The following is an 18,094-nucleotide window of genomic DNA, read 5'->3' on the forward strand; positions in this document are numbered from 1 at the left end:
ACACACACACACACACACACACACACACACACACACACACACACACACACACACACACACACACACACACACACACACACACACATTATATATAAATATATATTTAAATTATATATTTAATAATTATATGAGATTATCTTTCTGTTATTCAAGTCTTTGTATGTATGTATGTATGTAGGAATATCAAACATGTTTCCTGCTATTCTCTCAATCTCTCAAAAAACATTGTATATATATATATATATGTATATATATATATATATATATATATATATATATATATATATATATATATATACACACATAATCATGGCCTTGTGACATATTCTACATTTTCACATTTATCCAAAACACTGCTGTTAAAGAATAGGGATTGTTTGAACTTTAAACTTTGAATCATTATGTAAATATCTGTCAGTCATATATTTGTGAGTGCTATTGGAGCTCTTTCAGTAAGGAGTTTCCAGCCCATTGGTAAAGCCCACAAACCTACTCACGTCCCCATGTTCCTTTGGTTTGGGCTCCATCCATCCTCTGCTCGCCAGTCGCCAGGAAACACGCACAAGCTTTAGACCAATGAGAGGCTTCCCTTTAAGGGAGTGTCTTTGCAAAAAAAACTATCTGAACATTTAATGACTGGTGGTTCTTCCCGCTCTGTCATGGTTAGAGAGAGCGCCTGGGTGGCCAGACTGGCTTTCATCACGGGAAGGGTGCAGCGTGTAAGGGGGCAACTGTTCCTCACACCTGATTGTTAGTGATACTGGATGGACTCCAGAACTTGGGTGGCATGTAACTGTGCGAGATGAAGTTTCCAGGCATATCTCCCGGGGATGTGATGCCTTGAGAGCGATGAAATGGGATAATTCAGAGCATCCATGAGTGTTTAGGTTGAAGGTTGCAGATTGAGGTACAGTGTTGAAAATAAGAGAAGGAAAGAAAGAAACAAAGTCAGAAAGAAAGAAAGAAAGAAAGAAAGAAAGAAAGAAAGAAAGAAAGAAAGAAAGAAAGAAAGAAAGATATCAGCACAGCATTTCTTTTTAAGTAGAGTGGAGTGACGGGTCTATAATCTTACTGAGCTTTTTGGAAAGCTGGAGGAACAGGCACTGTTTTTATTATTGTGTATTAAGCTGAGAGAGACGTCATGTTCCTTCACTGCAAAACCAAGTGATGCTGGACAATGTACTGGTGGATTAAGTCAAAATCTATGTAACAAAAGCAGGATTCACTCTTTTGGCACGAGAGCAACTTTCATTTTGGTTTTAAAGCTGTGTATTTACTGTTACGTGGTAGCTTATCCATGCATTACTTTGATCCCTGCTGTGTTTGCTATTAACTCTTCTAAAATTATGAGTGAAATGTCACTCTTTTATGAAATGCTGCAGTGTAATGTTTAAATGCCATTATATAGTAAAACAGTCAGTGAATATTATCAATGGCATCTATGTGTCACACTTAATCGATACAGAGTGGAACTTCAGTATCTTCATTCCTTTGCGAGGTCAAGTTGTTCTTTTCATGCCAATAGACTTTAGGCAGCAGACAGAGCAGAGAATGTTTTTACATGTGATCATCCATCCAGCATGTGTTTCAGGCGCCACACAGATTAAATGAAAGAATCTGAAAATGAAGGTCTTTAACTTTTAATCCTTTTACAAAGACCCTTCAGACTGTCTGAGGACGGAATGGCGTCTCGGAGAAAGAAAAAAAACAAAGTAACTGATCCACTCCCTCCGAGGAATACGAATCACCAATTGTCCATTACGATCCAGCCTTGACTTTATAAGTCAAATTAAAATAATATCAGTTCAATTAGTGTCACATCAGCGTGGAGGGCTTTATAAATAGCAACTGGTGAGTTTTACTGCGTGCCGTGCATGTTAAGCAGACCATATGTGTACAGTAAGTGAAATAAGCAAAAAAAAAAAACAGTTCATCAACATTTTTAGTGGTTTTATTTTAAATGCATTTTGACTACATGGACATAAAGAATAAATAGTTTCTTTTATTTACACGAGCAGTTATTTTCCATCCCCCTTATATTTACAGCACACCGAGACTGTAATCTATATTCTCCTGTTTGAGGTGTTTAAAGTTTTTTTTTTTTCCGAATAATGGAAAAAGCTTGGAATTCCTTCAATAAACGCACTTTGAATGCGAAATGTTCTTTGACATAAATATGTATAAAGTTACATTACAACCAAAGTTACAGTAGACACTGGATATTATAGGCAAATACTGACCCTTTTTTGTTTTTTGTTTTTTTGTTTGTACAAATGAATCAGGCACCACTTTACATTACAGTGTCCATGTTAGACATATTACTATAATTATTAACTATAATGACTATAATACCAAGCAGCTCCACAAATGAATCACATGTTAAATTTTCATCAGCATCACTCAGTACTTCTGTATGAAATTACACAGTAACATGAACACCAATGTAAAGTGTAACCTAAATGGCACCACATATACATCAAATATACATTCCTACACTGGACAGTGCATGTGAGAAGGAGCACGGAGCTTATTTCAGTTCGGGCAGGAGCATTTGCACTCTGATATAATGGGGTACTGAACTGGTATCCAGGCACATTTGAGCCCACCCTTCCTCTGCAGGCACCTCCATCGCAAAACCGTAAAATGGCTGGATTTGGCAGGCTTGCAAACCATCCCTTCTGGAACCGAACAAGACCTTTTATTGTAGCAGCTGCCCACCTTCACATAGCGGGGCCAGAATCGGTTCCCCAGGTCCTGCCATGTGTGCACAACCGGACAGAAGGCATAAGTCCACAGCCACAGCTGAAGCCTTCTTCTGAGTTTCTTACTGGGCTTGTGTTTTTTCCCATGCTGGATCTCAAACTCCATGGCTTTGATATCTTTAGGCATGGTGCCGGTGGGACGCTGCTTCATGAGCTCCGACTCGTTCAGGTCGTCCTGTCCTGCGTATTTGTCCTCTGGCTGGCTGATGGACATGAAGTTCTGATCGAATTTACTGCCTAGTAAGGCTTTGAGTTCGGTCTCATTCAGATCCTGCTCCTTGGGGTCCAGTATGGGATCCGGGTCCTCCTTGAGTTCCACTATAGGTAGACTGTCACTGGGAATGGGACGGAGGAGGTAGTAATGTTGGCACATCCCTTCTTCTATCCTGAATCCGAGGGAGAACATGAGAAAGTATGTAGCCAGAAAATACGACACGTTATCCATTTTCGGCTGTGGGTGTCGGATGCTCGATTAATCCGCGCGTTTGAGTGTTAGCTTGAGTTTTTGGCGAGCTGTGAGCGCGCAGTCTCCAGCGCGCGCGGTGGCTATCCACGAGCGATCTCCCTAGTAAGTGTTCATTCAGTTCAAACGGCACTATCCTCGATGCCACTTCGTGCGTAAATGTGATCGGAGATCCAAGAGCGCTGTGTCAGTATCTACTTTGAGGTCATGCCGCGCGTCTCGTTTCGCTTTTACGCACAGGTTCACATCAGCAGAAGGGCTCATGACAGCATCAGGCGTTTTCACCGGGAGCCGGTCTCCTCTTTGAGCTCGCGGACTCCTTGCGTCTGAATCCGGAGTCCTGGTGTCTGAGGAGGATCCGCATGGTTTCTTGTGATGTGCGCAGAACTGAAAATCACCTGGCTCGTCTGATTTATTCTCGCGGGTCGCGATAGAACCCAAAGACCCATTCTCAATTGTGGGTCTGTTGCCAGAGCTCCACGACACCTCCTTCTATTTCGGGAGGGGAGGGGGTGGGATGGACCGGGAGTGGGGTATGGGGGTGGGTGGGGTAAAGGGGGTCCGGAGGGCTGTCTATCGTTGGTCGCCCTCTGCCGGTCCGCGCGCACATGCGTGACATGTCAAATGATGAATGACAGCGGCGAGGACTTAGGAAGGAGTCTTTAGGATCTGTGTGGAATTCATTAATAATCATATAGCCTACTTATAAACTGTATAAATCAATAACAAAGTAAAAAAGAGAGACATTTTCACTCTTAACCCTTTGAGGTACGCACCATGAAAAAAGCAAAGGAAAAATTATTTCTTTGCATTTTTTATTCAATTATGATAACAAAAACAACAATCAAAAAAAATTTAATTAGACCCTACAGTATTTTAGATACAATCCTCTACCGAACGGTTGAGACGTCTGTTCATAATAAAAGAACAACATTCAGAACAAGTCATATTAAGTGCATTTTCTTGACCAATAAAAAAATCTGATGGCTGCTTTTGATGGCTCTTACAATGCTAGTCATATAGTAATACACAAACATAGTCAATTTTAAATTATGAAATTAATAGTAACACCAGAATTGGTATTAATTCTTCAAATGTATTCTTGATATTTACCATAATACAGTACAGAAATTGTGAAAAAATGATATTGATCAAATATTTTTCATCAAATATGTAATTGAATAATATTAAAATTAATCATTTTAACAATACTAACCCTTTTGTTCATGGTAAATAGCTAATTTTTACCAACATTAGCTAATTTTATTAGCTAATTTTTACTACCTTAAAAGGACAACTCAACCGTTTGGTAGAGCATGTTTTTTTAAAAAATTGACCCTTATAAGACTTATTTTTGTTTAATTAAGTTACATAATTCTGTTTAACAACTCCTCTGAAACGATAATATGTCAACCAAATAGTCTTACCTTTAAAAGTCCCGCCGATATGCGTCTACAAAGGAGGAGCAAATTTTCGCTGTGTCGTGTGTCATGTGAAGGAACACTGAAATGGCATGCTGCTCACAGACACAGTGCAATCTAGTGGATTTTTTTTAGCATTGCACAACTACACCAAACGGAAGAGATGGCTCATTCAGGTTGAGTTAAGCTTGATGCATTTTTCAATAAAATATAGTGACTTAAAGTGTGGTCTACCAAATGGTTGAGTAGTACCTTAAAGGTTTAATCTAATTTAAAACACAAGCCCTTCTAAATGTTATCTTTGTAGTCATTGTATGCCTACATTTTGGAAAAACTTTTATTCAGCTTTCTACAAATATTTCGATTTTAAATTGTCAAGTAAAACTGTCTTTTCTTGCACCTTGGAGAAGTTGCATTATATATATATATATATATATATATATATATATATATATATATATATATATATATATATATATATATATATATATAAATATAAATATTTTTGAGTCACAAATATTGGGAAGATTATTCCATTTGACTGGAACAAAATGTGCCTTTTCCTAAAGTCTGTCAGTGTGTTTGTATAATTTAAAACAAACTGCTTCAGTGCTTTTTTTAAAAGATTAAAAAGATATTTCTGTCATGACAACTCTCTAATGGATATGACAATGTTGATATTTTTGGTCTTGGCAGAATAGATCTGCTACTCTGCTGCTGTTATTGCTGCTGCTGCAGAGTGAGTATGGCTTGCTACTGATAATACGCACACGACATGCTGCTGTGAGCAAGTAAGACATGCTGCTGCTGTTCAATATAGCGTACATGAATTACCTGTAACAGATACAGGTGGAGCTGGGGAAGTTGGAGCACGAAAACTGCTGACCAGTATTTGAAGGATGAGCAGCGAGCTCATTGGCTACTGATACAGCAGGAACCAATCAGCTTTGCCCTTTAGAGATGATGTGATTGCACACAGATTGAGTTAAGGACCAGCTTTTGCCATCTAGAGTTAAATGGCATAACTTTGTATTTCTCTCGGGTGGAAGAATTTCAGCTTTCAGCTTTTTCAACAACTTCCACACAGTTACAACACCTTGACATTTTTTACTTAAGGTCCAACAAAAATGTCAAAATCACTTTTAACTTAACAATGAAAAATGTCATGACATGCATTCACGTCATTTTTGTAACTAATGCAGACAAAAGGTTATTGAAAGAAGATTTATTGAATGGTTCATCGTGTGTTTTATAAAAAGTGAACGTATATGCATAGCTCTTCTGCTCTCCTTGTCAGTTTATAGACTATCAGCTACTCTGAAATGCTTTCTAAAATGAAATCAATGGGTGCCACTGTCGGCTAGCTCTTTTGGCTTCTCTTCGAATGACAAGGTTGCATTCAGATATCCCAGAAGAGTTCCCCATCTCCTATGATATTCCTGTGCTCCTCTTTAACGTTTAAATTGACCTTAGAGCAATTTTCTGGATTGCTCCTGTGTCAGCGAGTGTCCGGCGCCAGTAGAATGCGAGTTCTTATTTAAAAGAAAGGAAGTAGGCTGAAATTATGTTTTTGAGATAAGCTTGCCAACCAACTGTAGTGACGAAGGAATCCGTGGCCCTTGAAAATGGCCTATCCTCCGGCTAGAATTACAAAACGCAGGACCAGCACAGTCTCTCGCTGAACAAAGACATTTCTCAGAGCCAAATAAAGAGCTATGCTGTTTTCCAGAGTTCTCTATATGAACATAAAACTGATTAATGCATTTGTGACGAACAGACACCATACTGTTTAGTATTAAATGTCACTCATAATAAGTGTCTTAACCTGTGAACTGCAGCTCAGTTGATGTATGCTGTTATACTTTCGTGGATTCCTTCATTCTGTCTTGTAATTTGTACCAATGACTGTTGAACTGTGTTCCAGTGGTTACCATGGAAGTGTGTGTTGGGACAAATAGCACAGTGGATTAGAGGCCATATTCAAACAGACTGTCAATTTTAGCTGTGAATTGAGAACATTGCGTCATTCTAGACTTAATCATCAGATCATCTCCTTGATAGCACTATTAGCACCGATTCAAGCTCGTTTCCAACATACACACACATTCTTCTTTCATTACGTTAACTGACTGCGAGATCCACGTGTTTCGAATCATCTGGAGGCATATTTGTCCTTTGATTTTCGTGTAATATCTGGGCAAAGGCCAGTCGCGCCTCCATGACCATCAATGTCTGGTCCGACTCTGAAGTTCACTTAATCTTAATGACGGATCAGAAGGCCTCCCAGCTCGAGGTCAAAATATTCCTGATTCTTTCATGACCCAGCTAGATAAAAATGTCATTTGTTTTTGTTTAGTTCCCTGTGAAGACCTTTGATGATCTAACAAGAGAGCAATTTGAACGGTCGATTTGAAAGTTACGGTTTCACTGTAGCTAACATGCGGTCAGTTCAGTTTTAAATACAAACATACACACTCTGTCTGTCTCTGTTGGCCTGGTTGTTGAAATTAACATTGTAAACAAAGTGTTATATCAATTTATATAAAATGTTTTGAACATATATAACAAAAAATAATGGAAATATGAATGTTATAAAATTATACGAAATAAAAGTTTTAAAAATATGTATAAAGTATATATATTTTTTGTATTTTTAAATCTGTATTCAACCTCTGTAAGACAATTCCTAATTATATATTGACACAAAACAAAAACGAATGGTCTGCAAATCTGAAATCAACCACAATTTCATTCAAAAATTAATTAAAAAATAATAATAAAGTTACTTGAATTAGCCTAAAATTAAAGGGTAACATATATAATAACTACATAATTACATGCAACTAACCCTAAACCAAACCTTAATCCTAACTCTACAGTAAGTACATGTTGTTAATAAAAATGACTCGGTACTTAAATGTATAATTACACTGTAACACAGACACCTTAAAATAAAGTTTATTAATTTATTAATTAGTTAACTACATTATTTATCATTAAATAGCTATAAAAATTCTTCTAAAGCATTTATCAATCTTAGTTCTGTCATGACAACTCTCGGAGTGTTTGGCATGGTAATGGGTGTGAAAATGTTGATATTTGGTCTTGGCGGATTAGATCTGCTACGCTGCTATTGGTTATTGTACGGGAATTGCTACTGATAATACACACACGACACGCTGCTGTGAGCAAGTAAGACATGCTGCTGCTGTTCAATATAGCGTACATGAATTACCCGTAGCAGATACAGGTGGAGTTGGGGAAGGTGGAGGGTTTCTGAAAGCGTGATGCAACTGCTAGTATTTTAAGGATGAGCAGTGAGCTCACTGGCTACAGATACAGCCAATCGGCTGTGATCTATAAAGATGATGTGATTGCAAGCAGATTGAGTTAAGGACCTATCAGCCTGCACCATTTAGTTTCATGACAGAACTTTGTATTTGACGTTACTTTCAACATTTACTAATACAAAAATCAAAAGTTGTATATTATTTAATAAACCTGAGCTAACAATTAACAGTTGTATGTTTATTAATGTTAGTACATTTTTAAAATTAATTTTATGTTAGTTAACACATTAACTAACTTTATACAAGGGACCTTATTGTAGAGTGTTACCAATTAAAGAAACGGCTTTAAAAAAAAACATCATAAAATATTTACATTGGAATGTTTATTTTTTATGACTTAAATACATCTGTCACAGCGTCATATTCAAGATGCATCACAAAAAGCAAACAAGTTACAACAGAAACTTCTATGACATGGGACCAACCATCAAAAATACAATACTGAAATATATTATTTGGATCAATAAATGCATAATGCAAAAATATACAGATATGATGCTTCTTAATTGTTTTGGCTTGCATTGTGCACAGTATAAAGGTATCAAGACAAATATACTATATAATTTAACAATAATACCCCAACTGGAATGCCAGTTGCAAACAGTTTCAATGATTTAACTGGAATACGTAAGGTGGCATGTGGTATATAATGCCTCGACGCTGCAGGGTTGTGTTGAATGCATACTGAAAGAGCAGGGCTCGAACACACCGGTGTGTCAGAGCAGTGCATTTTACCCACAGGATCTTGAGCACCAGCTGACATCACTGTACATTAACCAGGAAGATAAAACATTTTTACAATCCTTCAGGAGAAAGTCCAGTTTCAACATATTTTTTGGAAATATTTAAAACTTTTTTGTGCAAATACTATTTTTTCTTTCTTTTTGTTTTGTAGAAAAAACAAACACTACAAACATTAACAAATTTTTAGAACATTGCAACAGACACATTCACGATGTTGCTTGCAAAAAGCTGCCCTTTTCATCTGGGAAATTGTTTCACTTCATTTTTAGGGCATACATATGGATATAGTATATTCACAATGGTAAAGTTTTACAGAATTAATGATGCTTTACTAAACAAACTACCTTTTTGGTTATGTCCTTGGACCATAACTTGCATTTCAAATACCTATGGCTTTATTGACAAAATGAATGCAGTGATATTAGTAATTAAGCACTTACAAATCATCCAAATATTCATGATTGTGTATTTATATAAAGTGGCACAAATTTGCAGTTAAAGCAAAGAAGGTTGCAGCTTCCTCCGCAAAAGGTCAAAAGTGGTCCGATTCAAAACAGTCCAGATATTAAAACTCTTATTACAGTAAAAGTGGTGGGATGCAAATATACTGTATATATTAAAAGTGCAGTTTTTCTCATTCCTTCAACCTGTAAAACATAAGTGGTTTTCATTTCCTTTCATAAGAGTGGGTTACCCAGCATAAATAGGAACAAAAACAAACAATTTACATTGAATCTTCAAATGTGAACAATCACACGCCACAAACCACCATTGTATGGTAAACATCGCACAACTCAAGGTATTTTTCAATGAAACACATTCTGTGGAACAAATGTCACGCACTCTTTCCCTGGAACTACATAATAGCTTTTTAATTTGAAAAGGGCTCTCATGTTTAGTAACAGAGTCTGTAGTAAGGGGGTCATTTTTCATTCATCCAGTGTTTCTCAACACCGAAACACAATCGATTTGAAACAGATGTAATGTGAAGGGGATTATGCCACTTCATACATCAATAGTAGGAGCAAATAATTCTAAATGGGCTGTGAATTAGCGGATACATCGATCTTTCATTGCAAGTAAACACATAAACTGAATTTTAACTGACCGTCAAATCACCTAACTCCACTCTTCACCGAAAAACACCACAAAAGAGCAAATGTTTTCAGAAGTGAAAATCCCATTCATTTTCTCCATAGAGAACTTGATTTATATGATATTTAAACCTTTCAAGACAATAACAATAATAATATAGTGGTGTTGGTAAGATTTTTAAATGTTTTTGAAAGAAAGTCTTATAAAATAATTAAATAAAACTCTTATAAAACTAATTTTGAAAGAAAGTTTTAGTAAAATAATTATCGTGTAAAATATTATTTCAATTTAAAATAATTTTTCAATTTTACTATGTAATTTTTCCTGTGAAGGCAACACTGAATTTTTAGCATCATTACTCCAGGCTTCAGTGTCACATGATCCTTCAGAAATAATTTTAATATGCAGATGGATTTGGTGCTCAAGAAACATTTCTTACTGTACATATGTTGAAAACTGTGATACTTTTCCCCCCCAGGATTCTTTAATGAATAAGCATTTAAAGAACAGCATTTATTTGGAATAAAACATCTTTTGTAAAATTAGATACATATTTACTGTCACTTTTGATCAATTTAATGCATCCTTGCTGAATAATTTTTTTTTTACGTAAAGTTTGGAAGTTAATAATCATAATAATATTCATTATATATATATATATATATATATATATATATATATATATATATATTGTACTTTAATTATAAAACTTCTTAAATACACACTTCTTGTAGCTTCTAATAAAAAAAGCGGTAATATTAAAAATATTTAGAGTTGTTTGGTTTTGTTCATAACTTCCAAGTGTTTCAGTCTGAAAGCGTTTTTGAAACCCCTATGGTGAAAATGAATGGGAAAAATACACTCAGAACGAACAAAGGCTGCTGAAACAGTGGCCGCTAACTGTTGGACTCTATTGGCGGAGGCAATTTCAAGTTCTGAGGAAAAGGAGTGCTTTGTTTCACGTTGCATTGATAATCAACATTGTAACAGTCAGAGCCATGATTTATGAGATCCCGCAGAGTTGACCAGCAACTTCATCCTCTACAGAGAGGATGCAAGAATTGATTAGGCTAATTGTTCACTCATTACAATTGAGAGCTGTTGTAAAGTGTGCGGTTGGAGAGGAAAGGGGGAGTTTTGGAGCTTTTTGAGGCGATTGAAGTGTCGAGAAGACCATGCGTATATCGTCCTAAAGAGTGCTGCTGAGGACCTCCGACACTTGTTCATTCGTTAGCTCATCTGAATCCATGTCCTGAGCTTCTGCTGTAGTGCGGTATCCCGACCCGGTCTTTCCGATGGTCACTCCACTCGATCCCTTCTCCTCCTCCTCCCAATGTGGGGCATCTCTGCAGGGTGACGTCTTGCTGCAAGACTCCACAAAGATCCTGTGAACGTTGGGCTTAGACTCCCTGTAGGTCGCCCTGTACTCGTCCAAACTGTAGGAGGTAGTGGGAGAGTGCGGTAGAGAGAGCGGCGTCTCCAGCGGCAGGTCAGTTTCGCTCTGTTTGGTGTAGATCCCTTCGGATAGCGAGGGAGTGTGACTCTCGCTCTGTACGCGCAGCCAACGGTGCGGCCCGCCAAAATAACTCCTCTGAGGATGGCTTTTGGACAGCATCTTACGTTTCGTCGGTGGGTCGGCCAGGAACTTGCAGCGGGATGGCTTGTCTGTGTCTTTCATGGAATAAGAGGACAGCGACAGGTCCTCCATATCCTTGGTGCAGGATTCGGTCTCCAGGATGGACTTTGAGCAAGCGCTGTACTTGAGATCGTGCATCTGAAGCACATCGGGTGCGCTTCCGCTGAGGATGTGAGCGGCCTGATGGGAGAGATCTTGGGCCGAGTAGTAAACTAAGTCCAGGTCACGAGGGCTAAGGGCGTCACTTGAGTCATAGTCACTGTCTGTGGGGAGAAAGACCTCCGAGCAGCCCTCTTCATCTGAACCCGGTTGGGACTCTGCAACAAATGTGGGTTGATAATCAGGGGTGTGAAGTAACGAATTACAAATACTCACGTTACTGTAATTAAGTAGTTTTTTTCAGAAATTGTACTTTTTTGAGTAGTTTAAATTTTTTGTAATTTTACTTTTACTTGAGTACATTTTAAGTGATGTATCGGTACTTTTTCTTCGCTATTTTCCTTCTGTTTGTGGTCGTTACTCGTTACATGCTTGTTTTAAATGTATTTTATTTTTATCCATCAACGTGATTGGATTGAGTAAGCGGTCTCGTGACTGTCATCAAATCAAATTAAGCATAGACAACTTTAACAGCCTATTCCTGCTGTTATTCGTGACTGCTGTGGAAGTGCATTCTTCACGCATCAATCCAGATATCAGCGTCTTCCTCTAATATGCTAAGGTACATTTCACATTTCTGCTTAATATGATATTTATATAGGCTGGCCTGTCTACAGGGCCTAACATTTGGTCTGAGGTTGGGGGTATTGCGTGACGAGTTCATAATGCGGTGATTTCCGCTCCCATTTACTTCAAAATCACATTATAGAGAGATGCGCGTCACGATCTGTGCACTGCCGCGTCTCGCGCTCGCCATGCCGCCAGATTCAGAATCAGTGCGCTCTATGAACCATGGCGTTAACTTGAACTGCATTTCTGTCAGTGCGTGACTACAGCTAGTTAATAAACAACTGTTTTTGATTGATCCATTACAATCCGTCTTCATTTGGCAAGTGCACTTGCGCAAAAACATTTTTCATGTTGAACTTTTTTGTGTGTGTGTGTGTGTGTGGATTGCTGCTGATAAAACACCTTCACCGAGACTACAAAGAGACATGCATTTGTGTGTCTGTGTGTGTGTGTGTGTGTGTGTGTGTGTTTGTTTGTTTCTTTTGTAAAAGTTTCCTGGATATAACTTCCCTATTTAATGCACAATTTTCCTTACAAATTATATTATCAGCATTACAATGTGAGTAAATGTCGCCGTGTAAAATGTAAGGGATGAAGCCACCCTTCTAGAACAATGTGCATTTACTTTTAAATTGTAACATATTTAATAGCATGGAATTAAAGTGTGTAATTAGTGTTAGCTCACTATCTTAGCCTTTTTCAGTGCATTAGGTGAAGTAATCTGATAATATTAGTGATTCTCATGTATCAAAACACTAACATTGATACCGTTTTGGAGAGAAATTGGGTATTTTTTAATCTCTCTATTTGATACATTTTAAAAAGATGGATGATAGATATTCTTCAATATTTCTAACAAAGAACAAAATATAATGTGAATTACAGTATGTACAATTTTTTTAAATTTATAAATTGTAGTGCACAGTGTTTATTGTAAGGGGTAGAATCCGCAGCTCAGTACTCACTACTCATGAGTACTTTTAAATTAGCTACTTTTTACTCTTACTCAAGTAGTTTTTTGGACAAGTACTTTTTACTCTACTCACACTAAATTTTTTGGAATGTAATGCTACTTTTACTTGAGTATGTTTTTTCAGTACTCTTTCCACCACTGTTGATAATAATTATGGAAAGTGTATGGGGAAATCAGACATGCAAAAATAAATTTTAATAATAAATTAAACATTTTAAAAGGATACTTCTGCTGAAAATCTGTCTAAAATTCTGTCTGATTGGATGAACCACTTTCAAAACCATTTTTGAAATAGTTGATGTAGACTACCATTCAAAATTTTAAAGTGGGTGAGATTTTTTAATGTTTTTGAAAGAAGTCTCTTCAAAATATTATATATATATATATATATATATATATATATATATATATATATATACACACACACACACATACATTATTATTATACATATACATTATTTCAATTTAAAATAACTGTTTTCAAATTTAATATATTTTAAAATGTAATTTATTCCTGTGGTTGTAAAGCTCATGAAACTTTTATTATCATCAGTCCTAAAAATAGTTTTGCTCATTAATATTTTTTTGTGGAAACTTTTTTCAGGATTTTTCAAAAGAACAGAATTTATTTTTAAGTTTTTAAAAGCCTTTACTGCCACATTTGATCAATTTAATGAATACTTGCTGAAAACAATTATTAATTAATTTATATTAATTAATAAATTAAATTTCTTTTCAAAAAACTTCTTACTGACTCCAAAAGTTTGAAAGCTACTGTATATGTATTATGTAGATAAAATGTAATGTAATAATGTTTGTTAAATTTCATAAGTTACTATAAAGTGATATATATGGTTTAAAGTAAAGAAATATACATAGGTTATTTCTGAAAAATCAACAAAAACAGTTTTAATTTTATGTAGCAGGTTGTTGAGTTCACATCCCATACACATAATGCAATAATTAAAAATCCTGAGAAATGTGGCATATAAAAGTAAGAAAATAAAAGTAAAAACACCCAGCAGACATGCAATGTGCATATTTATTGCACAAATTTGACCACATACGTAATAATATTTGAATTTACATATTAACATCTGTTTTTAATTGTACAAGTTTAATTGTAAAGCATATTTTATCAGTATTGCATGGTTTCTTTAGTCACACGCTGAGACACCGGAAAGCTGGAATCATTAAATCATCTATATTTGGCCTTAAATTATGTCTGTGAATAATCGTAATTCGCCAATACTTACTTTGTTCTTACACAGACTGAAATCTACATCTAAAGAAATCTAAAGACCCTAAATTTCCAACAATGACATGGTGCCAGTCACTCAAGTGCCTCCGATGATTGCTTGTAAATGCAATTTTATAAATTTGTTTGTCAAATCTTCCTTTTGTGCCAACCTGTAATGTCCTACAAAATAAATGGCATCTCAAAGCTTTCAATATTGAAGAGTTGCGTTAGATTCACCAATTAATTTCCAGGAAAAACGTTCTTTTGTATTCAAAAGACTGTCAACAAATGCCACAATCTCACTACTTACATGTGCAAAATCATTGCAAATGCAATACATACTTGAATGTGACACAAACATGCAGTCAAGCACAACATATTTTTTTTTATACCTGGATGAATGGCAGCTATTGAAAAATAGCATTTACCAATTGTGGGCTTTCGTCTCCTCATTTCTGGAGAGGGTGAGGGAGTGGGCACGTATTCTGTGTTAGAGGACGTGGAGTCATTCTTCTGGACTGGAGGCTCCACGCTGACATCTACAAGCCAGGTGATAGGCACCCAACCGAGAGGCTGTTTATAGCGGGCGTACTGCAGGGCATTGGTGATCCAGCGAACGTCTCGCCACATCTCGTCCAATTGCTTCAAACACACAAAGAAAAAAACAAAGAGAGGTTGAGTGCGCTCTTATTTCATTGACAATGCTGCCTGCAAATAAGGCTAGCTTGAAAACTAAAGGGTGCTTTCAAAAGTTGATTCGATAAAAATCGCAGCTTTCTGTGTGAGAAATGCGGTATTTTCCCCACACAAACGTCGCAAAAGAACTTTCCCCACAAACATCACAAAGCTTTTCAAAGCATTAAAGCGCATCACACAAAAGCTTCAAAAAGAGGCCACAGAAAACTCGCTGTGAAGTCTTGAAGGGGCATGACCGTGACTAATGTCATAATTTATTTTGTGTCATCTTCCTCTGTTCACCAATCACAGCATGTCAGAGCCGAATTGTACATATTGCTCCTATTTAGTGTGCAGAAGCGAAATGAGAGGTAAAATGTGTTTTCAATCAGAGCTGTTAACCTCCATGCAGTGAATCTTCACAACTACCACTTTCATATTTTCCATCCTTGAGACGTACTATAGCAATTGTATTTACAAGGAGCTTATTTCAAATTGGAAGGAAAAAGGCTGAGCAAAAATGCAGCAGAGTAGACGAAAAAAAAAAAAAAAAATGCAATCTGAGCTCTTTCTAGCAAATGCCATGAGAGATCCAGCTTATGGGAATGAGCCTTGACACCACAGGATGACTCCTTTGGAAAATATGCCGGGCTTCTAACGACAAAGAGGGGACTCCAGTATGACAAGGGCAATAATATGAGTTTCTTTAGGTTTCGAAATAGACTACTTCAACTAATAAATGTTTGGCTGATGCTGTTGGCTGGGAAACATTGAAACAAATTAGGGGAAAAATAAGAATAAATAAGCAGTGTGGCTTATATCACACCCATTGCTCTATTATACCGGCTCTCAATCCAAAAATGAATCACTGGTCTGTTCTGATAGGGTCGTCGGCAGCAGGGAAAAATAATGTTACATGGAAATAATAAAAGGCAACTGACCATATAATCATGCATATTTAGGATAGCAAAATGAACAGGCCTGGCCATTAAAAGGAATGAGAAAACGATTCTCGTTTTTATATGAGTCAAAGGCTGTGCAATCAAACCCAACAGTATTTTGATGCAAAATATTTGGCGAAAAATATTACAATATTAGATAGATCCAACACAGACAGGCTGCTTGAAAAGCCCTTCATCCTGGTAAAGTTTAAACAAAACAAAAAAAGTAGAAGAAAACACGACTCAAACCACATAAAATACAGATTTAGTTTCAAGGAGAGATTTCAAGGGCATTTTTTGTTCACTTGATACACAACTTTGGTAGCCTTTTGGTTTAACACTTAGGGCTGGTTTCATAGACAGGGCTTAAATTAAGCCAGGATTAAACCTTAGTTTAACTGGGAAATGTATGTAGCTTTCATAAAGTGCCTTAAAAACCATTACTGGTGTGCATCTTAAGACAAAACAATGGCACTAACATATTTTAAGATCTCACACAGCTCAAACATGCATTTTAATCTGGGACTTGTCTGTGAAACCAGGGGTTTCTGTCCACTGCAAAAGCTGGGTCTTGAACTAAAACCAGTAGAGAACTTCAACAGACAAAAGGTTGCAATCTCTGTGAGTATTAACAGATGAACTAGAGCTTATTTACTTGCATCAAAGCAGCAAATTTGTAAATCTGCCGAGTTAAAGCCAAACACTTGAGCTTACGGAGTAAATTTGAGCGTCATGCAAGCTCCATCTCAATGCCACATCTCGCCGCATGCATCTGAAACGCGTGTTTCGCGGTCTGTCTGTTAGCTCTTTGACAGGACCTCACATCGATATAAACCTGCTCTCTCACACGAAAGCACTTTCCAGAGCCGTGCCACTTTGACAGACGTGGCCCTTTCTCGTTTGCCGCCTTCTGGAACATTAAGGTTTTCACACTAATTGATGCCACATTGCTCAGCCACACACACACAGTCATGCAGTCACACTCATTGATCGGTATTATTTTTTCCCCTCGTCGCTCTTAGGCCCTGTGTAATCTGTGGTCAGTGTGCCGCTTTTTTCCAGTGCCTCTTGGACCTGACATCACACAAACACTTGTGGTTTTGTGGTCAATCTCAATTAATAGTCCAGACCGGGGTGGCGGAGAGGGATTATTTCAGACCGGCACACTTAACACACGCCTCCCTTTCAAGTCGGATTGTGAGAGAGTCTGCTGAGCTGTTATTGAAATTTCGACACAAGAAAAACAACTTGTTTTACAGTTTATACGTCTAGTAGTTATGCTTTATGACATCAATAAACTATCCTAATTGGATTATTAGTTTAAATTGTTTTTGTAGTTTGATGTTTCCAACACTCCCAAGCGGCTGGGAATAAACATGATTCTCAGGACTGAAACATGCATGACGTAATGCTGAAAGTTGTAATTGTACAACACAAATGTGGCTAATAAAAAGGAATGAAGCGTACAGGTTGCGTACAAACACTAAATAGCAAAAAACACCATAGCACTATCTTAAACACCTGTTTGTTACTATATGCTGTAAAATTGTTCTGGCCCGTTAAGTCATTGCGTGCACTGACAAAAGGCGGAATCTGTATCCCTGAAATGACCACATACAACACCATTCAAAAGTTTGTGTTCAGTAAAATCCTTTAAAAAATTAAGCTGTAACTTGGTAGTAATAAGAAATGTTACTTTTGCACCAAATCATCATATTAGAATGATTTCTAAAGGATCGTGTGGCACTAAAGACTGGAGTAGCCTAATGATGCTGAGAATTTTGCTTTGATGCAGGAATAAATTACATTTTAAAATATATTAAAACAGAACACAGTTAAGTTTAAATTAGAACTTAAAACCTAACCGAACAGTTAAGTTTAAATTTTAATCATTTTCCAATTTGACTGTTTTTCTGCATTTCCACAGTTGTACTGTTTTTACTGTAGTGCATTTCATGTTTCTTTCTTCGAGGTGATTAATCAGTTGTTTTTTCCAGTGACTGGTGACAAATGGAGATTCACTTGCAAATTAGTCCTGTACTAACATTATAGCTCCAAGATGTAC

General features: G+C 36.8%; 2 protein-coding genes across 5 annotated transcripts in view; both read right to left on the minus strand.

Annotated features, from left to right (window-relative positions):
* Positions 1-1,935: 1,935 nt before the first annotated feature.
* nog3 (noggin 3) lies at positions 1,936-3,678 on the minus strand. The gene has a single exon (XM_077200507.1). The coding sequence runs from the start codon at positions 3,205-3,207 to the stop codon at positions 2,533-2,535; it is 675 nt and encodes a 224-aa protein (XP_077056622.1). The 5' UTR covers positions 3,208-3,678; the 3' UTR covers positions 1,936-2,532.
* Positions 3,679-10,875: 7,197 nt separating this feature from the next.
* Positions 10,876-18,094, minus strand: part of ankfn1a (ankyrin repeat and fibronectin type III domain containing 1a) — a 99,871-nt gene continuing 92,652 nt past the window's right edge. For 3 of the 4 annotated variants that reach the window (XM_077200512.1, XM_077200514.1, XM_077200511.1), the window contains 2 exons: positions 14,806-15,055; positions 10,876-11,788 (listed from right to left, as the gene is read on the minus strand). In XM_077200512.1, coding sequence (XP_077056627.1) covers positions 11,025-11,788; positions 14,806-15,055 — 1,014 coding nt within the window. In that variant the 3' untranslated portion in view covers positions 10,876-11,024. The remainder of the gene's footprint in view (positions 11,789-14,805; positions 15,056-18,094) is intronic. The other variant, XM_077200513.1, reaches the window with a different exon arrangement.

Source organism: Siphateles boraxobius, unplaced genomic scaffold (genome assembly GCF_051911475.1).
Source record: "Siphateles boraxobius isolate OS27281-9 unplaced genomic scaffold, OSU_SipBor_1 46, whole genome shotgun sequence".
In the NCBI taxonomy this organism is placed as follows: Eukaryota; Metazoa; Chordata; class Actinopteri; order Cypriniformes; family Leuciscidae; genus Siphateles; species Siphateles boraxobius.